Source organism: Penicillium crustosum (assembly GCF_028827405.1).
Source record: "Penicillium crustosum strain IBT 35664 chromosome Unknown utg000002l_segment0_segment0, whole genome shotgun sequence".
Taxonomy (NCBI): Eukaryota; Fungi; Ascomycota; class Eurotiomycetes; order Eurotiales; family Aspergillaceae; genus Penicillium; species Penicillium crustosum.
In genome coordinates, this window is record NW_026623123.1 from 180,488 (window position 1) to 205,139 (window position 24,652).

The 24,652-nt window shown below is 47.4% G+C and overlaps 5 protein-coding genes across 5 annotated transcripts; 3 read left to right on the forward strand and 2 right to left on the reverse strand.

The window, feature by feature from the left end:
• Positions 1 to 2,578: 2,578 nt before the first annotated feature.
• Positions 2,579 to 4,266, forward strand: brlA (C2H2 type transcription factor BrlA; the record flags this gene model as incomplete). The annotated part of the gene is made up of 2 exons (XM_056871322.1): positions 2,579 to 2,591; positions 2,909 to 4,266. The coding sequence occupies 2 exons, from the start codon at positions 2,579 to 2,581 to the stop codon at positions 4,264 to 4,266; spliced, it is 1,371 nt and encodes a 456-aa protein (XP_056729042.1).
• Positions 4,267 to 9,246: 4,980 nt separating this feature from the next.
• On the reverse strand, positions 9,247 to 12,144 carry N7487_003576 (uncharacterized protein; the record flags this gene model as incomplete). The annotated part of the gene is made up of 3 exons (XM_056871323.1): positions 9,247 to 11,474; positions 11,527 to 11,739; positions 11,796 to 12,144. 3 exons carry the CDS (start codon positions 12,142 to 12,144, stop codon positions 9,247 to 9,249), a joined length of 2,790 nt encoding a protein of 929 aa, XP_056729043.1.
• Positions 12,145 to 12,907: 763 nt separating this feature from the next.
• Positions 12,908 to 14,264, reverse strand: N7487_003577 (uncharacterized protein; the record flags this gene model as incomplete). Its single annotated transcript, XM_056871324.1, has 2 exons — positions 12,908 to 13,531; positions 13,584 to 14,264. 2 exons carry the CDS (start codon positions 14,262 to 14,264, stop codon positions 12,908 to 12,910), a joined length of 1,305 nt encoding a protein of 434 aa, XP_056729044.1.
• A 334-nt stretch (positions 14,265 to 14,598) lies between these two features.
• N7487_003578 (translation initiation factor eIF2B subunit gamma) lies at positions 14,599 to 16,420 on the forward strand (the record flags this gene model as incomplete). Its single annotated transcript, XM_056871325.1, has 3 exons — positions 14,599 to 14,683; positions 14,740 to 14,869; positions 14,964 to 16,420. The coding sequence occupies exons 1-3, from the start codon at positions 14,633 to 14,635 to the stop codon at positions 16,418 to 16,420; spliced, it is 1,638 nt and encodes a 545-aa protein (XP_056729045.1). The 5' UTR covers positions 14,599 to 14,632.
• A 3,368-nt stretch (positions 16,421 to 19,788) lies between these two features.
• On the forward strand, positions 19,789 to 22,184 carry N7487_003579 (uncharacterized protein; the record flags this gene model as incomplete). The annotated part of the gene is made up of 5 exons (XM_056871326.1): positions 19,789 to 20,094; positions 20,121 to 20,693; positions 20,754 to 21,624; positions 21,683 to 22,053; positions 22,110 to 22,184. The coding sequence occupies 5 exons, from the start codon at positions 19,789 to 19,791 to the stop codon at positions 22,155 to 22,157; spliced, it is 2,169 nt and encodes a 722-aa protein (XP_056729046.1). The 3' UTR covers positions 22,158 to 22,184.
• Positions 22,185 to 24,652: the final 2,468 nt, after the last annotated feature.

Sequence of the window (24,652 nt, forward strand, 5' to 3'; positions counted from 1 at the left end):
TGGCGGGGTTCGTTCACTTCCAGGTTTTCGGGATTCAAACAAAGTACAATAGTCTTGAACAATTGCAGGAATAAATGCAGCTTATCAATATGGTTTGAAGAAGCGTGTCGAACCGGTTTTTGAGCTCATGGGGGATAAGTATGCAGGTGTATCAATAAAGCATGGTGAAGAATTGAGAGGAAATAGTCAAGATGCAAGAAATAGAGGGGATTGGAGTGGGGGGGCCTCGGGGCTAGATCTGACAGTAGACACAGAGAGCCGTATCGCCCTGGAGTAACTCCGTACATAGATCGACAAAGTGAAAACGATCGACAAAAAAAAGAGGGGCCGAGAGAAAGCCTCCAGGGCTCGACACCCAGTACGGACCGAGTACTCCGAGCACTTCCACTCGGTCCAGTTCAAACCTAATCTCAATGCCAAAAGGAGTTTAATCAATTTCTAAGCGATTTCGCTTAGCCTTATGGCTCAGATCAAAGACTCGATTATTAACGCTAGTACTACAGAGTAGATAAGGCCTGTTTCATCTCGATCCACTGGGTGATGCAAGTGCAATGTGATACACAGACAAATAGTGAAAGAAAAGACTTATAATATGGAGCACTGGTTGCGATTTTGCCTGCAAAGACAAACATTCGAGGCCGATCGCTATCTGGACGGGGTATGTTTCAAACGAGTCACGGCGTGGAACGAGCAAAGAAGAATGCGAAACTTATTGCCTCTGTAAGCCACGCAAATTGAGAGTCAAAGTGCACATTCAACTGGATAATCCCATCATTCAGGTCTCAACTGACGCGTGATGGGTCAGACGCAAGTGCCAGCGTAGGCCGACACCATCCGAACCGTTGGGGCGGATTGGTGGCTTTTTCTTTTTTCTTTTTTTTTTTTTTAGGCCCAGCGGGATGGATGTTAGTTGTTCCCCGGGGCTTGCAGTTCTTTGCTCTTTTTGTTTTTCTCTCCGTCTTTTTTATTCTCACATTCCATGATCGAAATAATGAAGTTGATTGGGCCTATTGTGGGTAGTTCTGGAGCGCTGTAGGTATGTACGGCTTACTTGGGTCCATGGATGTACAGCCGATGGGTTGGGTGGAGTGGAGTGGGGAAGACTAAACTTAGATGGGAAGCAGGATAATTTACCTAGGTATATATTTTTATAATAAAAAAACAATGCTCCAGTGACGATATCTAAGTAATAAGGCGGAGAAATAGGGGAATGTTGGATGTGGACGCTCTGGAATCTGAGATTACTACTCTCCAGAGATGCAGCATCAACCAGGTTTGCACAGACCCGAAGTGGTTCAACGTCTGACCTATCGCAAAAGTACTGATGAGATCGGTCCAAGCCTCCACTATACGTCCGAGCGAGGTCATATTTTTTTTGAAAAATATTAATTTTTGTTTATTCTTTCGCGATATCTCCGAGTTCCTCAATAATCGCATGATTTTATACTGTTAAAATGTTAGTAATTACATCAGTATAATTACGCCTTTTAGTCCTCTTGCTAGCATTCAAAGTTTACGTCTGAGACCTCTAGTGGAGAGGGGAGATCAGGGTCTTAGATGGTTTGTGCATCATGATCGACACGGCTAGAAAGTCCGGGGACGCGATCGACCTGCATGTCCAAATAGACTCTGCTCACATTTTACGGAATCGAAGAGATACAGCCTAGACATTCCAAGTCGAGCACCCGTGAACGCTGACTGGAGAGAACCTTGGAATAATCATGCATGAACTAAAGAATTAAAAATAAATAACTAGAGGAATAACCAGAATACTGGGTCATCCTAAAAAGGAATTTAAAATATTTCTTTTCAGATTTTCAAATTTTCATATTTCCAAGTTAGGATTATTCAAGATTAATTACTCCATAGTATTATTTTAAGATTATTTAGTATCATACCTACCTAGGTAAAATATTGAAACCATATAATATTATAATATTATTATCCAAAAAGAGAAAAAAAAGAAAAAGAAAAAAAAAAAGAAAAGGTGAGGGATGTCAATCAATCCGCCGATCCAAGACTCTCAATCAGCACCTTCAGCCCAAAAAGGTACCAGGAACAAGCTTCCCCCGTGGATCATTACTTTCTTGCTTTACCAACTGATTTTCTGGACTCTTTAAGACACCCTTCCCTTTAAAACTCCTTGCTGTACTTATAATCTCCCCTCCCCTCAAAACCATATACACATATACACACACACCCCCCTACCTATAACAACCTATCAATCTGAGACCAGCCTCCCCTTCAACCACTCACTTTCCCTCACCCATCCTAAACCGCGTCAAAGGGCAACTGACACCAATATTTCGCCTATCTTGTTCGTGGTGTTCCATACCAGCCCATCCTATTATCCCAGTTTGGAAATTTCCAGTCTCATTTGGACGCGAAACAACGCGAAACATCGATCAAACCTGCAGGCCCTCGAGGAACTTCAGTCGATCCCAGCCCAGATCCAGCCGTTAGAGCCTTTGCCGCGGTAACGGAGGATCTCATAGTCTACATTCCTAGCCTTGCTTGGAACCTCCAGCACGCGACGCGCCTCTAATTTTGGCCCAAAGTTCCAGTCTGAGCTTAGACCATGGCGTATAGCTGTAAGTCCGATCTCCACCCTTCGGGATTCTATCCTCGACCAATTTGTTTATTTCTGCTCGTTTGTCCTCCATTCCCTTTGCTTTCGAACATTCTTTCCTTTCCCTATACTCCGGGACCTAATACACATTCTCTTGTCTTCCCTTTTCCTCTATCTCTTTCCATCCCTGCCTTTCTTTAATAGTCACTTCCTTCTTTTGATCATTTCTTTACCTCATTGTCGACCCTCGTTCCACTTGTCACTGAACTTCGCTTTTCCTTCTTACACAAACATTAAAAAAAAAGACAACAATACAAATTACTAAACCCTCCTGGGCAGGTGATACCATCAACCCAGTTCCATCTCAATCGTTCAAAACTGAAGACCTGGACGACATGAGATCCCACGGACAGCAAATCTCTGATCGTTTAACTGTTGAAGTTGATTGCCATTCTCTGGGCCCAAGTGACTGCCCCTCGATGACTTCGAGCTTCTCTCCTTTGGACTCTCCGACTCCCACGCCTACCAGTCTCTACAGCCAAGGCTCAATGGCTTCACCCGGATGGCACGAGCATCCCAACTATCATCACGGCCTTCCAATGGAGCGTCGAACTTCGGCTACCCCTTTGCGCAGCGCATTCAGAATGGCCGATCTCACTTCCGGCGACGGCATGATGAACATGCCCTGTGGTAACATGGACCGACAGGACCAGATGGCCGTCCCTGACTATCTTCCTGCATTCGAGGAGAACGTCGACCAACTGTGGATTCCTCAGGATATGCCAAAGACATACCAGGAGCCTCAGTTTCCGTACCACGCCTCGATGTCACAGTACAACCAGATGGCTCGCAACTACTACCACCGTCCTCAGCAGGCTGGATATCTGCCTGAATCGGCCTCCAACCCTTGCCTGTCTCGTCCAATCTTTACCCAACCCACTGAGCGGATATCTAACTCTGCCTCAATGACCAATATGCTTCACTGGATGCCATCCCACGAGTCCCTGGTACCTCAAACCATCACCCCCGCACAGGTCCAGCCCTTCCCTTCCGGACCCGTGACCCCGCCTTCTTCTTCTTACTCCGACTTCCCAACCAACATCCCGACCTTCAAGTCCCACACTCCTTCTACCCCCCACCGATCCGTCTCCATGGGTACTCCCTCGGGGTCTGATACCCCGGTCAGTCGCATGTCCGGACACAATGATTATCAGGAAGAGTTCCAGCTCTCTCCTGTCTATCGCGAGGGCATGATGCAACGTCACCGCCAACCCTCGCGCAAATCCTCCAAGAAGCAGCTGCTTCGGTCCAACCTGAGCCTCGAGAACTTGCCATCAATCATTAGGCAAGTGCAATTCAAGTGCAAGGAGCCTGGCTGCAAGGGGCGTTTCAAGCGCCAGGAACACCTCAAGCGCCACATGAAGAGCCATTCTAAGGAGAAGCCTCATGTCTGTTGGGTTCCTGGCTGCCACCGAGCCTTCTCTCGCAGCGATAACCTAAACGCCCACTATACTAAGACCCACAGCAAGCGGGGTGGTCGCAACCGCTACGTCGCTACCCTCGATGAGACCAGTCAAGATTTCGACCCTGACTTCCGTGGACAGCTTACCCCCGACGGTCGGCCCATCTACGGCAGCAAACTTGAAGATAGCATGCCCGATTGTGGCGAGCTGAGCGTTGATGGATGGGATGATTAGTCGCATGATCAAACCAAAAAGCAAATACAAAAATCGACAAAGCCCCGAAGCAAAAAAAAAAACTACAAAAAAAAAATTAATTCCAATCGAGTCTTTTCACAAGAAAATATGGAATTATACAAGCACAAAACAGAAACGTGGCCTTCATTGGCCCTTATTGATACCCCGTCTCTGGCGGATTACCGTTTATGAAATGGCCGAGGCATTATGGGCCAGATTGAGCTCTGGCCAAGGCGTTGTACATGTCTCCTGGAGGACAGGAGACTTTTGACTTATTTATTTTCCCTTTTTTTTATTCCTTTCTATTGCATAATTTGTTTGGTGCCAAAGGATGGGAGGTTTTATTTTTTTTTATTTTTTTTGAACATGGAATTTATGCGGCGTTGCATATTGTCTTTTCTTTTCTGGTTTGGGGAGGATCGCCAACTTGGGATAATCGGTTGGGAGGGAGCCCTAGGGGGGCGATCGTGTACAATCTGCTACAACGTGTTGTTGTTTTATTCCTTTTTTTTTATTCTTTGTCGCCTGTACTACTACCCTATTATCACCGACTGGCATAATATACACAAAAAATCCAAAATCGAGATCTACATTGTTGCACTGCATCACTATTGCCTCAGCCCTCTCCTGTATACTACCCCCTTATTTTCAGAACTTACCAACACCTTGGGCTGAACTTGTGTTACAACCTTCGAACTTCGCCTCTCGCACGGCTTCTGATCTCCGGCGAGTTGAGACATGCCCCCCCAAATGTTACACATCACAATCCTCGGGGCTCTAGATCTTTAGTTCCTGGATCTCTCCAAACCGATCTATCTGGTCGATTGAGTGGATCAAATGTCGAACAAATCGGGCCTCTTGCAGACATCGAGCTGTACTTTCTACTCGTCTCTCTTCGGAACTCTCCACATTCCACTCCTAAACGGTTCGTCCCATCATCCCGTTTCAGAATGGCCATGTCATCGTCTCTTCACCGCGGCTACAGGCATCGTTTGCCCACTATCAGAATACTACTGTATTCGTTATGTGGAACACAGTGCCCAGAATGCGCACTGCAACACTACGGAGTACTGCAAATCACAATGGGCGAGCTGATACTCCACTCCATGACCCACGCCACCTTCGACAGCGCAACCAATATCGCTAGTAGCATGTATCAGACAGCCATGTGGAGCCCCATTCACCCGTCCTCTGTGAAGACTTGGCCCTTAGAAGAAAAAAAAAAAATCCAACGCAGTTCTAAGTATAGCACGCCAAAAAGCAAGTACGAAAACGAGATGGGAATGAGAAAAAAAAAAAAAAAAAAAAAAAAACTTCAACCTACTACATTGTACATGCTGCATGACCAAGGACACGGTCAAGAGCCGCGCTCCTGCGTGCCTAGACTCTTGCCACCGTGGGTGTTCATGCGTCACTCCCCCATTCCTCATTCCCAATTCCTTGGGTATTAGCATTAGCACTTTCCGAGCAAAAGAACAGAGATCAATGTCCTATGACAAAGGTCCCATCACCTTTCGGATGAAAGGCATATTTTCTTTTTCCACTAATGATCGTCGTGCATGGAATATCTTACCGTTCCCCAAAAGTCCAACGCAGGGTGAAGGGCTTTTTATCCTGCACATCCACTACCGGCATATACATTCTTCGGTCTTATCTATTACTTTCCAAAGTACAACATCCAACGGTGTTGACCTCACTTATTTTCCGATTGTCAGAGATATTCCACTAACTCCAAACTGTATTCCCCAACTGGCCCCCCAAACTCAATCTCAGATTCCAAATTCCCCATTCCAAATACGGAGTAGACGAGAGTCCACTGCCACACCGATGTTTGGCACATTGTGCGGTGAAGTGATTACCTAGGCACGACGTTAAATTAGCCCGACGCCCATGCTCTGCATATACCTAGTATACTGTTACACCGCGCTATGTATATGCCACGCCGTACAAATCGGGAATGGGGGAGTCCGGGCCCAATGACATGATATGCGGGAATGATATCCAACCGCCTTTCCACTCTATTGGTTTTCGTTCCTTGATTTTCCTTTTACGAATGCATAATAGTACCTATAAGGATTAACCTCTGGAGTTACATCCGCCTATCCGCTAGGCTATTGATCCTGTAGTTATTTTTTTGATTTCCCATAAATATTTGCTCCATTTCTAGATTGCGTGCGCCGAACGATCGGTGAACCGTTTCCCACTGTTTCGTGTTCAATCTAATATGACTGCAGCTATCACGAAATGTTTTGTTTTTTTTTTTTTTTTGTGTTTTCTTTCCTTTCCTTTCGTCCGTTCACTTTCCCAATTTAGTATCAGATGAAACGAACGCATTATCAATGTACTATGTACCCTATCTAGTCGCTTATCACATTCCAGGGGAAAACTACCCCGGCCACTTAGATGACGACCATCAACACACACGTCGACCGCCTCGGTATGTCTGTGCGCGTAGACTTAGACATCAAGGTAAATGTACTCCGTAGTAGGGTGAGACATTACACAAAGTTTGGAACAGCATAGCTATAAACCTTCCAGCCTCAGAGTCAAACCGGTGCTGATGCAATGTCAATCTCGCTTGGCGTTTATATGCGACCACACTTTTTCGATTGGCCCTGCATACACGCTGTACCGATCTACACCAACTAAGTGAGCAGAGGATCCACGGGTACGATGTACATGCATTGGAATGTGATACTTGAGCGTTAATGAAGTTGGTTCTAGACTCTGAGCTCGAGCTGTACTTTAGTATGAGATATTTTCTGGGGGTGATTGTCTCTTGTGTCTGCGATGCAACGTCAATATTATTAGCCTCTTCTGTGGTTATCAGTGGGAATAATGAAGATCTCCAAGTCTTCCTATTCGCTCGGCTTACTTGGTCCTCGGGTGATGCGCGACGATCATTATCCCTAGCTTCGAGTTTAGGCTCCGGGGAAGTCACAAAGTGGTCCTCACAGCAGAAGTTCATATATTTTGGTGCCTGATTTCCCGCCTTGCTTTAACCCTGTTGGTCCGAATTGTTTAATTTCGTGTGCTTCTACCATATCATTGGTGATCTCATGGCTATTCTTGAGTGTACTTTACTAAACCCTAAAACAAAAGTCCAACAGGCTAGTCTTATAAACTAGACCCCGCCCATTCTATCCACTCTCGTCCTTTTTATCAGGTGATATCACTTGCAAAGTCATCAGATATCAGAATCCCACATGAATGCCGTGAAATGTGCAATGGCCTTGTGACGTCCTTTTGGTAGGCATTTTCACGGTCTTTTTTTGGATATCATTTTTTGTAGATATTTCCCCTCTGGTCGGTGTTGTAGTGAGAATATAGAAGAAAACGGCGTTCTCTTCTATGTATGTATAAGCTATACCCTTGGGTTTGGCTGTTGATACCTTTCACGATCCATCCATCGGGTGCACGCTTAGTCATCAACCGCCTCTGCTGACATATTAGTTATGTAATCACACGATATAAAAACTCGGCGCACCAATTTTCAACAGCTTCTTCACATAAAATCTGACATCTTTTGTCTGCCACTCGACACAACAACAATATGCTTTGCAAAGTCATTGCTCAAGAGATTAATGCCTTCCTTTGATCAATGGCTTTAGCTTTGCTTCTATATACCCCTTCTATCTCATGAGACAGCTCTGGTCTCTCCTTACTATGATGATCACCATTTCTATTGACATGAACTTCTCCATGAATGTTTCAAAAATATCAAGCTCAACAGTCTGAGTACCGATTGACCAGAGAACAGTCTCAGGAAAGGAAGTGATGACCACTGGCTGGTCTTATTTGCTTGATACATACTGACGATGTCTTTCGACATCCCCTTTTCTCATAGCTTTGATACCTTATGTATCTAATTGAATACTTACAAATCATTATCCTGTGCCCTGTGCCTTTCCCCTCCCCTCTTCCACAGCTTTGCAGCTTATAGCACGGATGTCAAATTGCGATCCGGCCCTCTCATGGCCGCGGTCGCGCCGAAGAAGTGCTTATATCGAAATGGAGATTTATCTCCCTAGCCAGTGAGTACTAGATTTTTGTCCTACGGTTCGCCCGAGGTGTCAAACATCCATTGAAGATCTGGAACATCTCGTATTTATTCGTAGACTTTGTTTATATAAAATGAATTTTATTACTTTCGATTGTGCTTCGTCGTATCCTTTCCCTACTTAAGTATTCGAACTTTTTGTTAATAGTTAGATACAAGAAAGAATAGCCGACAGCTTGTGCGGCCTTGCCATGTCTTTTTGTTGGTCTTTTAGATGCTCCTTTTAGGTGTATACCATTTGATTCAAAGCAACATTGAGTCCTTCATCATGTTGTAACACTATTCGAGATGTTCTTAGAACGATGCTGGAATCATCCCAATGTATCTCCGAGTAGACATAGGATCGAGCACACTCAAGCTATAGTCGAGGCTAGCAGCCAAAACAAGACGAACGAATCTAAAGAACAGTAACAGAAGCCAGTTATTGCATTTTGTGCTATCAAATTCAAGGTATTTCCACAATGCAATTTGTAATCCAAACCCCATAGTCGCGTCGTGATATCAAAATAACTCCTGTACAGAATGGTATCGAGTTTGATAAATCCCAGGGTTCCCACCAAAAGCCGCGCCAAAATAGTACAATTGAAAAGAAGAAAAGAAAAAAAAAAAGGGTGTGAGCAAAACAAAATAACGCCTTCCTCTCCAATCTCCACGATGCCTGGTCCCTGTACAAAACCCCGGGATTTCAGAAAAGCAAAACAAAAAAAGAACAAGAAAAAAGAGGTCAAAAGCCAAAAGTAGAGACAGTAAGCGGTTGCTAACCAATAACCCACTGCTGTTGAGTAAATGCTCATGATAAATCGACCTCGAGCCAGATTCTATACCGGTGAAATTGAAATGTGGAAAAACCTCTGTCCTCGCAGGGTATCATCAATCTCGCATGTTGACACGTTATATCAGTGCCAGCGAACAGGATAGCCTCAGTTATTCATACCACCCATGCTGTGCATCGAGCCCTGCGCTTGCATTTGCTGGGCTTGCAACGCAGCCCGCTGTTGTTGCTGTTGCTGTCCGCCATCCCGCTCACGTCGCATGACCTCAGAGACCCAAGCTTTGGCAGTCTTTTCCAGCCCAGGGCCATACTGCTGCGCAATATTGGAGGGATACTGGTTTGGTGGGCCATACTGAGCCATATACCGAGTCGACATATCATGTCGCATGCGAAGCAGTCGTTGTTGGTAGAGCTGGGTGTATCTCTGTGCTTGGTTCATGGGTTGTCCATTTGGACCCATTTGGCCACCATTCGCCTGTGCAGCTGCCATCAGCATTTGTTGTTGTTGCTGATTTGTTAACTGCTGATTTCCTTGGTGTGGCTGGACCTGTTGTCCCTGCATTTGCGGGTGCTGGCCTTGCTGCTGCTGTTTGACTATCTGCATCTGCGCATATTGAGCACGCATGAGCTGAGCCTGGTATGCTTGCTGGCCTTGTTGAGTAACTTTAGGAACGCCCTGGTGGTTTTGTTGCTGTTGCTGCTGCTGCTGCTGCTGTTGCTGCTGCTGTTGTTGTAGCATTTGATGTTGATGAGATTGGATATTCTGTTGAGCGTGGGCATTGGCCTGCAGCTGGGCTAGCTGCTGTGGCGTGAACTGATTGTGCTGGAGTTGTCCTTGTTGTTGCGCCTGAAGAAGCGCTTGCTGTCGGTGTTGCAGCATCATCTGCTGTTGCGGTGTGAAAGGCATGCCCCCGTTCATTTGTGGCGTGGCTGCCATGCCCTGATTCATGACCGGAGTCTGACCCATCGAGTGGGTTGGACTGCCATGACCCATCCGCTGAGTAGGCGTAACATTGCGCATGATTGGTGTGGCATGCGACATAGCCGGCGTGCCCTGGGTCATCTGCGGAGTACCATGTCGGCTTGGTCCTTGCTGACTTCTCGAAGGTGCCATTGGGTGGCTCATAACATTCGGGTGCGCGTGCTGCAAAGCAGATGGAGGTCGCGGTGGACTGCCAGATCCAGATGCGGTCATGGTCATCGGAACCGCCTGCGGCATAATGTTACCAACCAGTGGTGATGAAGTGACATGTGGGGTCTGGTTACGTACAACAGGTGAAGACTGTTGGCCTTGACTGACGCCATTGGGCTGAGCCATAATATGCCGATTTTGCTGTTGCGCAGCCAGTTGGGCCTGCGCCTGCTGGGCAGCAAGCTGTTGTCTCCGCGATTCCTCTTTCGCGTGTTCCTCGGCTTGCCGTTGCTCGATCGCACGGCGCCGCTCTCTCTCCTGCTCCTGCTGCTGTCTCTTGGCCAGCTCCTGCTTCAGCTTCATTTCATGTTCACGCTTGGCCTTCTCCTCGTGTTGCATGCGAATCGTTTCAAGTGTCTTGAAACGAGAGAATCGGGGTTCGAATGGTGCTACACCACCAGCGTCATCCACGGCAGCAGCCTTTGCAGCACCACCAGGGCCAGAAGCCGTGGGCTCCAGACGCTCGTCCATGATGAGCATAAATCTCTCCTCTTCGGCTGCCAGGGCTTCGTCCGCGGCGAGTTCGGCAACGGTTCTCTTTCGGCGCTTGGGCAAAGGTGGCGGGTCGCAATGCAGTGGGCTTTCCAGGTGCTTAAATAGCTCCTGGGCGGCCTCCATACTATGCACAGGATCCAAGAAGAGAGGAGGTGCCAATGCCTGTATCATTTTAGATTCACATTCCAAAAGATCCTCTGGCTCAACCAGCATTTTCTGTCTCTTTGCAACGTGCGCACGCTCTGGTTGACTACTTGCAGGGGTAGCTGAAGAAGTAGAGGGGGTTGGTTGAGCTGGTGCTTTGTTGGCTCTCGGGTCGGGAGTAGTGACAAGCAGTGTCAACTCTGCCTGCAAAGTTCGGGCAGTGGGATGAAGTACTGTGGTAAATACTCGAGGCTTCACGGGGGCATTTTTCTGGCTTATGTTGCTGCTTTTGTCGTCTGTCTGCTCACCAACCGCCGGGCCATCTGTCTGTTGGTTGGCAATCGGTGTCCCATCGGCCTTGGTGCTTTGTGTGGCCGACGTGAGATGATTTTGCTTTGGGTAAGGAACATAAGCAGATGGGGTAACATGTTCGTTGTAGTTGTGTAGAGAGAATGGTGTGTTGTTCTCGTTGGAGGACGCAGCGGATGCCTTTCTTGCTTGCGCCGAAACAGATTTGTGATCGATGACACGGACGATGAGGCAACCTAATGATATTAGCAGAGGTTAATTGAACTACCTATCAAATCCGATAACTACCTTCATAGAACTGCACACCGCCTCGCAGAAGCTCCTCGATCAGATCATGCGGAACTGTCCCGGCACGAATGTGCTCGATGATGACCTTCATCTCGGAGTTGTAAGGGAAGCTACCATCTTGCTGTTCAAATCGAAAATGTGTGGGATGTAAATGCACAATGAGGGATGGGGGGCATTTCGAATATTTCTTGAGGATATAGGACGTAGTTTTCACTATGAGAAGGTCAGTGATCGCGGATTGGCATTGCGAATGTCACGGAACTCCTTACCATATGGTTCTGGTGCTTTTTTCCCAGCTTGGTGTGCCTGGTCTGTTGCAGCGGTCCTCGTTACTGGCCGGCCAGAGCGCGAGGACTGATCCATAGGTCTTTGCAACTGATTCCTGGTCCGATTAAGGGGGCCTTTAGTCGTGGAATTCGCCACATGGGCCACGCCATTTGTGAGATTGGAAGTTGCATTGACGGAGGTTCCTGTGGGAAGACGCTTTGCGGCGGATGTGGGTGAAGACGAGAGGTGCTGGCCCTTGACTCCGTTGGCCGCGGCCTGGCCGAAAGGCGGGGGCGGCCGCTTCATCTTCTGGGTATGGGAGGCCGGCTTGGAAATTGCGGTCGCCATCATGTCTGCGCCGGTTGCGCAACCTCGGCGTGACCAGTGAGTTAAGAATGCGACTTATCGGAATGCCGATTTGATGATGTTAAATGAAAGCCGTGCTCGGGAAATGAGTGAGATGGCCGATGCGCGAGACATGTGGGGATAGGTAGGGCGACACCGGTCCCCAGCACAGCTGGAATCAATGCGGAAAAGCGGCGGAGATTGACCGAGTGGGATTAAAGAATGAAAGAAAGAAAGCACCCATCCAATACTGCTGCTGGGAAGGGGTGAATCGGAGAAGCCGCTGGACGAGGTCTTGCAGAGGTAGGTCAACTGATGATGCCAAGCCGTGGGTCAACGTGAAGTCAATCACATGACCAGTTCCGAATTGGGACTAGTGAACAGATACAACAATGAGACACAGCAACAATGCGATCAATTGAATACATAGGTAGATGAATCAATGTCTGAGTGGCTTTAATACATTATTACCTGAAATATTCCACATTAGTACTGATTCTCAGTACATTTCAGAGCTAAGTGAGCCAATTCTGAGGATTATCTACGTGGTAAATAGACGTAGCTTGCAGCAAAAGAAGCATACATTATTCTGTCGAAATCGAATTGTATCAAATGAAAACAAGAAATTTGGAAAAACAGGGGAATAGGGTCAATCAGTCATAAGGGGGTGTAAAGAGGGAAAAAAAGACAAAAAAAGAACAGAACAGGTATAGACATGCAAGCAGAGAAATATCAACATCAAAATCATGGGGCCGAAACCTGATCTGAACTAGTCCAGACCACGCACTCGTCGTCGCCAGTCATCTCCGACTCGGACAACATCAACAATGTCAATACGCTTGCCGAGTCCTGTGACGCCCTCTTTTTTCCACCACTTCTCTTCCTTTTCGCCAAGTGCTGACTCGTCATCACTGTCGATAAGCCCGCCGCGGCCACCCTCGTCTCCGACCACGACGATAACCTGGCGAACCGACTTAGAGATATTGATGGCAGGTTCCCCCTGATCCCCAGTTAACGACTCTTGGATATAAACAAGCTCTGGGAATAGGTGATGAACGAGATGCACATAGCCACCAGGGGTACTGAAAGGCATGATCATGCTATCCTTCTCAACAAGTGCTTGTGCCTGTGTGTATAACGTTCTGAAGAAGCGAGAAGTGCCCTCCAATGCATCGTCCTGGCGGGGCTCGACCGCAGTCAAGTCCCCAGAGGCCAGTTCCGCGATAGAAGCTCCTTCTTCGGTGCCAATGTTTGAATAAGACGAAGTCATGGATGGTGAGGTGGGAGATGAGCCCCCCCTTTTGATGGCGTGTTTCAATTCCGGGGCATAGATCAACACAAAGATCTTGGAGGTATCCAGATCGACATGTTCAGGGAGGTGGGATAGAATAGACTGCGATTGTCAGAAAAGCACGAAGTGGGTAGCAAGGGCAAGAGCTTCTTACCGCATGTTCAGAAGGAAATTCGTCGTCGTCAGCCAATGAAACCGAGGAGACGACAATTAAAACGACCTTCTTGTCCTTGTCAAGGATATTTGCCGGACGGCTCGGCAATCCGCCACTCATAGTCGGAGCAATGGCGCCTTGTTGGCTTCTCTCGTGAGCCCTGGTTTGAGCCTCTTCCGACCATCTGGAGTGGTCCTCGTAGTCGCCCTCGCCTTTGTTATCTTCACGAATTGAGGTGAGAGCGCCTCCAACAAAGGCTCCTGCGGCAGTGACACCGGCCACAACTCTTTTGCTAGCACCATCGAAGATCTGTTGAGGGCTAGGCGTGCGGCGCAAAGCACCTTGCATGCGAGCCATCATACTATGATCATAGGAAGCATCTCCAGGCAGTACTTCCGCTCCTGTGCTTCGGGCATAATCCCCCGTGGTATAGGAGGGTGGGGGGTGGTCACTTCCGGGTCCAACAGGAGGCGGGTAAGGGCGGCCATCCCCATGGGGGCGGTCATCTTCGTCTTCGTCGTCATTTCGTTCACTCCAGATCCAAGCTGCAATGCTAATAGTTGCGATTCCAGCAGTCAAGGCCAAGGGAAGCCAGTATCCAATAGCCGTTCGTCCGCCAGTTGAGCTGAACCCAGTGCCGGCTCCGCCGCGGCGACGCCGAGGGTCTTGAGGGAAGGACATTGCGATCGCGGGGTGTTCAATTAAAGGTGGCGCATTTAATGGTTATTAATCGCGGTCGCGATGACTTGCAGGTTGCATTTCACACGTCGATTTGCAAAATAAGAGGTAGGGGGAAGGGGGAGCGACGGAAAGGAGGCAGGCGTCTCTCCTCGGGTCCTGGAAACATGTGGCTGGTGATTACCGCGGGTGTTTACTTCTGTTTGTACTGTTTGCGTCCTGTTAAATCTGGAGGCGGGTCAGAATCACGTGTCATATCCCACTGTGATTATGTAAGTAGGTTTTCTGACTCCTCCAAAGCAGGGCTTATCGGTTTTAGAGAAATATATGACTAGGTGTAAGGACTCACAAGCGCATTGTTGGTTTAGATCATGCCTCACTCAGTATCCGTGCCACCAACAGGCCTGCAGGCCCTAATTCTTGTGAGCAACTAACTTCCATATATAAGCCTTGGAATGAAAACTAACAAGCAAATAAGTGCGGCCCTGGTGTATCGCTCAACACATTCACTTCGAACCCCGAGGAATACCCAAAATGCCTTATCCCTGTGGCCAACCGTCCAATGCTCTGGTATGCTCTAGACTGGTCGAAAAGGATGGGCATCACTGGTAAGCGCATTCCCACCGTCGAAATAGCATGCGGGGCATCCCATGACGCCATGTGCCTATCGCGAAACATCGGATGGAAGACTGACTATACCAGATGTCACTTTGGTCACTCCTCCCTCTTCGCTTGCTCCCGTCCAGGCCGCTCTACGACAGAACCCACATCTTACCTCGCTCCCTTCGCCATCAGTCATCGCACCGGCGGATCTCGAGATGACGACAGGCACAGCAGAGCTCCTCCGTCTGCCCGAGGTGCAGACCTGTATCAAATCAGACTTCCTTCTTCTGCCTTGTGATTTAGTTTGCGAAATCCCCGGAGAGTCTCTGCTCGAAGCATGGATGGTGTCTGGCGGCGAGAAAAATCGTCGGAATGGACTCAGCATGTACTATCAGACACAGGGCCGGGAGGAGAGTGTCAAGGGCGAAGCTACAGACTTTGTGGCAGTCGCACCACTGGAGAAGAACGAGGCTCCCACCGTATCTCATGCCGCACCTCGTTCCTCGCTCTCCAAGCTAGTCCTTTCTATGCCTATGGCCACATTGAAAGAGAAGTTGGAAAATGACAAGGGCTTCCTTGTGCGCCACTCCCTGGTGGATACACATGCGCAGGTGAAGTTGCTGACGACATACCGTGATGCGCATATCTACGTGCTACCTTACTGGGTCAAGGACATGGCTCGTTTGAATGAGCAATTCCAGTCCGTCGGTGAAGACTTGGTTGGATGGTGGGCCAAGTCGGAATGGCAGCAAGGACTCAGCGAGAAGCTGAAGATCAACGAAATCTTCCAGCAGAAAAGCCGCCGCCAAAGCGATGGGCTCACCCTAGGGGAGAGTGAAAGCCACGATGGTGAATCTCTCGATGGTGAATCGCTGGAGGAGGAGATTGATCTTCAGAGCATGAGCACTACCAAAGCCACCCCGGCCAAGTTCAGCACAACCACATCAGACCCCCAATTCGCCTCTCGTGTGAAGGCTCCTACCTCGCAAACTGTCAAGAGTACCAAGTCAAATCTACCACCGATGCTCGCTTACGTCCAAAAGGGCACCGCACCTTTTGTTCGACGGGTTGACTCATCCGCCATCCTTCTCTCTACCTCCCTCCGTCTTGCTAAGTTGGAGTCTATCGAAGAGGTTGGCCGAGTCGCTTCGTCGGCATTCGCGCACGCCTCCAAAGTGGCCAACACAGCTAGCATCGCGCAACGTTGTACTGTCACGAGGAATGACTGTTTAGTGGATAATAACTCGACGGTTGAGGAGAAGTGTGTGATCAAGGAGACCATCATCGGTGCCAATTGCCATATCGCCAGTGGTGCCCGGTTGACTCGTTGTTTGATTATGGATGGTGCTGTTGTTGGCGAACGCTGTCAATTAACGGGTACCATTGTTGGACGCCGCAGCAAGATCGGCCGGGAAACCGTGCTGAAGGATTGTGAGGTTCAAGACGGAAACGTTGTTCCGGATGAGACAGACGCCAAAAACGAGAAGTTCATGATCTTTGAGGGTCTTGACGATGAAGATGATATGGATGCTTCGGAGGATGACCAAGATTACTGATTCGAGGTATATTTATCCTGGCTAAATGTTTATGAGATAAAAGATCCATGAGATCAAGATCAAAAAATAGAATTTTATACCCCTACATCCACCAAGTTCTGAAAGTTCTGAAAGTTGAAAACCTGACCTATGAGGCAGAGATGCACTTTAGCCAAAGCACTATAAATGACACCACAATATCGGACGTGGTCCGAGCAAGATAGACTAAGAGGCTCATAAATACCACATTACCACACCAAGTGTAATGCCAATGGCCAATCCGGTCCACCTCGTGGTTCCCCGGATGCATACTAAAAATTTAGTACTGTACACCAATGCAATGCTGGTGCAAGCACGGGACCTTTTGAGACGTTATCTTGGCAGTGGGGATGTTAGTACATTAGCACACTGCATGAACTATACTCCGCACGAATGAGCAGGTTGGAATGTTTTTGTTTTTTTGTTATTTTTTGGTTGTTTTTTTCTCTGGGACTTGTTGCATCCACTTATCAAACATCAGGCCATAGCATGTGGATTCGGGATTTGGACGCGGTGTCACAAAGGCGTATGGATAGTACGCGAGAAACAAATAAACAAAGACTCGAGGGATCATCGCGAGGTTCAGGGGAAGATTCGTGTCTTCTCCGCATTTCTTTTGCAACGGTAGTGACGCCCTTGGCCTGTGCCCGAACTGCCCCCTGATCAGCCACATAGCACCGTGCATATTATCAAGGGTTGCCCCATTGAAAAGGAAATTGGATTCCAAACGCACAGAGCTCTAGGGGTAAATGAAATGAGGGGGGTTGTCAGGATGCTTAATCTCGATGATTTGCGGTATCAGGCGCGGCCCCCTCAGTACATACGGAGTATGCAATCTAACATGTGCGCTAATTCCAAGCTTCGGGAAAGGTCGGTGCGTGTACAGAGAAGGAAATATATTCTGGGTATTCTCCACCAGTGGACTCCGTATGAAGTATATTGTACTCCGTACTCCGTATTGTGGTTCTAAACGACTCGAGGGGAAAAAAGTGTCTGCCGATCACGCGGGAAGTTATGTATGTGGATCGACGGATTGAGTGGTTTGCAGCAAGTGGGGGAAACGGGACAATTTTGTCGCGGAGCTTTCGGGGTCGGATCCATGAAGTACAAGATAGATAAGAAGAGAGCATATAACTTAGTATAAGTATTTCCCGGCTTACGAGAGGGATTGGATCCTTAGATTCAGCCCTGGAGTGGCGCCGTGCTAATAAGCTGAACCACGCATGACACGAACTGTGTCCAAATACAGAGTACCTATGTAGTTGAGGTCATTTTAGCGAAGGCTTCGTCATTGTGCATTTACCGGTGAAAGTTCGAGATCAAGCTTATTGGGACCAGCCGTACGGAGCACAGAGTATAGGTAGTGAAGTAGAACATTGAACCGTGCAAAAATAGATTAAGTTTTTATTTTTTTTTCTCTCTAAATTTTCAAGGACTGGGAACCATAGATATGATCACGCCATGATATAGACTAGGGATTCAGCCTTATTATGGTGTGTGACATTAAACAATGTCTCAGATATTATCTTAGTACTCCGTACATACGAAGTAGTAAGGGTGATTTAATATATCCAAACGACTAAAACACGAATATAAAACGAGATATGACAGATTAGGTTGGAGTGGACCATCACAACCATGGAAACAGCTCGGCCTTTTTCCAAAGTTTGGAGTTGTTAAGCGGGGAGGTTCTCATTGTTTTTCTTGTTCTGGTTTTTATATTTATATATATCTATGTTCTGAAATGATTAAACTAGGACTCGAAATGTATTTATACAGAAGATAAAAGTAGAGACAAAGTATAAGTACAGTACACGTACTTTTTAAGCAGATGATTCGAACACACATGTGGATTCGAAAAGCCGAGATAGCGTCACACTTAGCTTAGTGCAGGCGCAAATCGCGGGACGTGGTGTCAGGCCGATCGGATCCTCCCCCCAGCTATCTAGCTCGCTAATTCCTTCGCCCACGTTCTCTGCAGAAGGTTCAATGTTGCCTTGCGTCAAATTTTAGTTTGACAGGGACATTTTTATGGTAAGGTACCGTTGGAATATATGTCCAAAGTACCGAGTACAATATATTTTACAGGTTTTTTCTATTGAAATATTTTGACATTTTGACTTAAAATGGGGAGAAGAAAAAAAAAAAAAAGTGGCTATGGAGAGATGTCTAAGAATATCCAGATGGAGCATTAAGGGGAGACTTGTGATTGGCACATAAATTTGGAGGCCGGGCCCCTTTTTATGAACGGCTTCAGGAGGTGATAATGCAGGATTCGAAGTGGAAGTAGTCCATTACTATGTAATGTACGGAGTATAGTATATAGGATAGGATACAGTATAATTAAACAGTAAAGAGTAAAGAGTAAAGCGCAATATTAAATGGCAGAGAATGGATTTGTAAGTCAATACATATGGGCACCTGGGCATGGATAATGTTGTACTGCTGTATCATGCAAAGAGACGCATAAGCATAATTAGTTCAGAAATGACAGATTTTCTCTTTTTTTTTCCTTCTCTCTCTATCTATTTGACTATTTGAACTATTGGACAATTTTACTTATTTCCCTATTTCAGTATTTCATTCAATTTCAAATTCAAGTCCATTGAATTTCATATGGTGTACGGAGTATACGGAGGGTACATAGTACGGACCTAATCTACCCCGTACCGTGTCTACTGTGATCTCTCCGGAACATCCCCCCCCTCCTATTTTCCCTTCTCATCTCCTCCCCTTCTTCTTCTTCTCCCACTGAAAGTGAATAGACACTATTCGAGTGTCATTTGAAGGTTCTGGGGTTATTTCTGTTGATTCTCTCTCTCTCTTTTTTTTCTTCTTGTACATGGCTCTCCTATTTTAGAGACGTCTCATCATCCTAGGGATCTCTCCCTTTTTTTTTTTGCCCAACCTCCTTTCGTTTCTTCCAACTCGCCTGGTTTCGAGTTTCATTCTTCTGGCATCAAGCGTCTTTTTTTTAATCGTTGTACTACTATAGTCTATGTCCACGTTACTTAGAACAGGTATGGTTACCCCCTGGCTGACGCGGTCCCTTATCCCCCCAACGTGCGCAGCAAAAGAAAGAAAAAAAAAGCAAAGCACGCCCCCTTTCTTTACAAACTCCACATTTTCGTTACTGCATTGAACAACGTGAGAGTTCTTATTTTAATTGTGATGGATAACTGACAGCTCCTTGGTCACAGCATCCCGTTTCGTTCCTCGGATCCCTATTTGACACGAACACACCTCGGGCTCATATTCTATCTCTTTTTTTCTCTTTTTGCGAGTTGCCTAGATCACGACCCGAGACAACTCGTGATTCCTATTTTGACAATTTGCTGGAAAAGAGCAATATGGCTGCGTTGGTCCAAACAATTCCGCAAAGTGGCACGGTACCTGTTCTTCAGACGCGTCCTTCATCCTCATCAGGCACCTTCTCTTCCTCAACTCAGAATCAAGGCTCTCGTATCCAGACGATGTCTTGGACATCATTCAATGCTGGTAATTCCGGGAGTTATCGAGCAGGCCACCCGGTTGTGGCTCCTTACGCCTACAACCCGAACATGGGCCAATCCAACGTCCAAAATCGGCAGTCTTGGACACCACATCTCCGTCCAGAACATCGCACCTTTTCCGCACCTACTACCCCTCAAGTGCCGGTGAATCCGACATACACCGGTGCCAGCCCCCGATCCCCCATCTTGCAGCTGGTTCTGTATCCAATTCTTCCACTTCATCCCGTTCCTATGTTTCCAAGGACGACAGCGCACTTCCATCACGGCAACCCAGGAGTGACCAGCCACTCCGTCCCTTGTCTACGGCCAACCTTCCCTCCCCATCCATCATGAACACTTCCTCCCCGAAACCCTCCCCGAATCGATATCGTCGTACCCCTCAACGAGCGGAAGCCGCGCCATCATCCCCTGCCACTGCCTCTCCAATTCCGACCGTAATTGTCGATGATTTTGGTGGCCCTCGATCAGCGCGACCAAACGCTCACAATCGGGTTTCAAGCGTGGATGATTCATCTCATGTTGATAGGGCCCAGCCTGAACGATATCGACGACGAAGCCTGGGCAATATGGATGCCACAGCGTACCCAAACCTATCGCTGGATTTCCCAACTTCGTCTACCTCTCAACCTCAATCAGGATCCTACGACTTCATCACATTTGACACCAATCAACGGCCTGCCTCCGCTCACTCGCAGCGGGACAGCGTTGGTAGCGTTCATTCCACACACTCATCAGCCTCCTCGGTAGGATCACCCCCAAGGACTCGCGGGAATAATGCGGAGCTAACGGTGTCATTCTCACAGGCACGAGAAGGGACCCCATCGGACTCGAACTCCGTCACAAGCAAGACAGGCAAGGCAGAAGAGAAACGTACGAGCAAGCCATCACCATTATCGCAACCGGTATCGACAGCACCCGAAGCCCCCAAACCCAACCCTCCAGCCGAAACTCAGAAGAAGCCAACAATGCCGACGCTGGATTCCCCTGCCGCGAAGCGTCTCAACGATCTGAAAAATGAAACGAAGCGCCCCGGGAAATCACGCTTGAGACGGGCTTTTTCGTTCGGCAGCGCCTCCGAGCTCCTAAAGTCATCTGCACAAAGCAATGCTGCCAAGCGAGAGGCATTTGCCGCTGAACAAGCGCGTCGTGAAGCACTGAGGGAACAACTGGGCCCGGAACAAGCTGCCATTGCTGAGCAGCAGGAACTGAGCGGACTAGGTGAAAGCATCTACTCCCATCAAGGTCACTTCTTCTCCGGGTCCACCGATAACCTGTCAGTATCGTCAACCGCTTCATCGGCGTCGATGATGCTTCGCAAGATGGGCAAGGGTATGAAACGCTCCACTCGCTCCTTGGTTGGCATGTTCCGTCCCAAATCGGTGGCCAGCATCAATTCCATGGAGGGCGCGGGCCCCGACGCTTCACCCCCGCAGATCACCGTGGTGAACGTGGAGGCGGAACGGGAGAGTGTCACTGTCAACCCTGACGCTGCAGATCTGCCCCGTGGGGCTACTGTCTTCCCCAAGGTTGAGGGCAATGCATCGGAGATCAGACGTTCCGCTTCCATCCGTGAAAGAGTCGCATCGGAGAACTCCCAATCGCGTAAGAGCATCGTGGGAGGAGACCGAGAACGGGCGGAGATATTGGCGGCCGTTCGGAAGGGTATCTTGAAGAGTGCGTATCTCCACACAAATAAACTCGACGTTTTTGGCAAACTAACTGACCTGGCTAGAAACTCACTCGGACTTGGGCGTCTCTTCGCCCGGACAGGGCCCGGTCGGCGGTGACTCACCGCACTCTAGTGCTCCTCCGACACCTGATGAGTCGTCACGATCCCCAGCCCAACAAAATGATGCGGTGAAGATTGCCGGCGAGGACTACTTCCTCTCGAGCGCAGGGCGCTTCTCGTCTTCTGAAGCAAAGAGTGCACCCATCACCCCGTCAGCTGTTGGTGGTAGAAATATCGTCTTCAGTCCTCGCATCCAGTTCCATGAAACATGGCCTAGCGGCGAGTACGATCGACGTGGAGAGATTGCGACTTGCAACCGTCTCACCCCGCTGCTTGCTCAGCAGATTCGGGAGGAGATCAATAACTTTAAGATGGTGAGCTGCTTGCATTGTTCTACACTTTAATTGTGTCATTACTGACAATAGTACAGGAGATGGAAGTTCATGAGAATTCCAAGATCTATACACACTTCATTTAAGTTTTGGGCGGGAGCCTTTTGCATTGCTCAGTGACTTGAACCTGGTCATCTCATCTCTGGCCAGGATTATACCCACTGAGCCTGCGTTCTTGTCTAGACATGCATCAATTCCGGCGAAATAAGGTGTTTGATGAATTTCCTCATCGCATGAACAAAAGCTGTGCTATCCGGAGGGATCTTAATTGATTCTATGGATTGGTATACACTCTATTCACGGCGATTTAACCAATACAATCGTGCTTCTGGTGGATGTTCCGCCAACCCCAAAAGTGGTGCGGCTTTTCTCGAAACAAAATCTCGGTCTCTACACAGGCGCGGCTAGCGCTATTTCATCCCAAACCTATGATATTCCTCTCCCATTTCGAGGATCTTGTCTTAGGTGTCGATCTAATGAATGTTCCTCCTACCATCTAATCGGTGTGGCGGTGCATACTCGTCACTTATTCTCCGCCGTCATTTTCTTTCCAATTCTGTTCTCTTTTTTTTTCTGCATTGTGTGCATCTGAGTCATTGTCATTGAGTATTATTGGGAGCGTGGGTTACTGGGCTGTTTTGTTCTTTCATTTTATTTCCCTTTTTCTCTATTCTCCTGTCCTTCTAGCACATCGTTCCTCATGGTCATCTCTAGGCCCATTTCATACTTATCACTCACTAAGCTCTGAATCCAATGTCTAAGCCTTGTTGCATTCTGTCTTGACATCTCATTTTTGGTATCTCTTCGGCTGCTGTGTTGGGTAAACTATGTTTAATGGATGGTTCTAGTTGTCTGCACAGATTCAATTATGCCGTTATTCCTCGTAACTGTACTTCTACTATTGCTGTAGAGTTAGGTTGTTCTTGATTTTTTTTTGACCAGTATGAGTAGACGAACTTCGTATTGGCTGGGGGTAATTGAAAGAGAGCTAGCTGTATGTGATAATTCTGTTAGAATATATATTTTCGAAACTCGCCGGAGAATTTTCTGACCGCCGTCAGATTGCTAGCTAGGTATCTTGGTAAAACAATGCCTGTAATAACATTAAATGGTGAGTGGAATGTAGAAGAGTCGACCAAGAATATATTTGAACATCATTGACTCGCCGTATAGACAAATGGTACATCCAGCATCAGTTCTAGGTCCTTCACCACCAAAACCTCAAAAGTCCCGAATTTTTTTAACTGTCAGGTTATCGGGTGAGTTGGAACATTATGTTTCCAGTATCCACTGGTAGCTACTAGGAAGACACACAATATTGAAGAGCAGAAAATTTCTAAACAAGGTTGGCTTTTGTTCAAGACGGGAGGTACCGTAAGAGCACGACCTCGCAAGTAGTAATTACTAGTAAAAATTGAAATGCCATCCAAGGTATATGGTAGCCGTTGAATAGCCAAGTCTTTTAATTTTCGGCTCGAAGGATTGCAGGGTAATGATACAAATCGTTAAGGAGAGAGTAGTAATTTGATGAACTATGGGGAGCTACTATAACGTAGTTTTATATCGATCCTCAGAAATTATGTTCTGGGATTCCTTTGCCGTCGGAACTGACGGCTTGGTGCATCGCCTGATGTGACCTGATATTTCATGGGATACAACCTTCAGGATCGAGTTACTATTGACCTGGAATCTTCGAATAAAGAAGTTCTTATTTCAAAGGGCTGTGGTTGGAAAGTTGAGGTCGAGTCGCCATCGGCTAATCTACGGCTTTCCACAAGGGTTCTGATAATAACCTATTACATTCTTCATAGTTACGTATTGTTCAATCTATATCTCTACATTCTTTGCTCAGGCTAGAATGTCATTTCGGTCCGAAATTCCGAAGAAAAGACCCGAAAGGAATGAAGGGATCGGGAAACCGAGAATATCGGGATCGGAGCCTGGGAATAAGAGGAATCTTGGGTTCCCATGCCATTGATAAATATCATGACGGAAATAGCATATTTCTATTAGAAGGCGTGGGGGTCGAATGCAGTACTGAATCAGGGTTGATGTTGGATTCTCTACCTTCGAACATGGCAAGGCTCAACATCTGAATGCATTGGTCGAAGACATAGTTCAACTAACATAGACGCTAGACTTGATGTCTGCAGTTGTGTACATGTGTTCGGTTAAAGTAAATGTGCTACGAGGGTCCCGATGTTGATTATTGAAATCTGTAGAGTGAGGATATTGAATACCATTCTGCCCAGAATATCCCTAGGATAGTACTAGTTAATACATAACACCGCTTAGATATGTTTATATAGCCCTAACTTGACTGGGAGAACTAGGGAAAGATACAAAAAATAACTACATTCCTAACCTCAGTGACTACATCTATACTTCCTACTTATTGAATGCCAGAAAAGAAATCACTCATACTGGACTTTGAATTCACCCGTGGACCCCCACGCCGTGCTACCATGGTTAGGTTAGCGCCTAAATACGCTTAATTACGAGAAGCTTACTACCTACCCCACGCGGGGGAGATGATCTTTCCCCAAATGCAATATCCCCCCGTCACTTCTCCCCGCAAAAT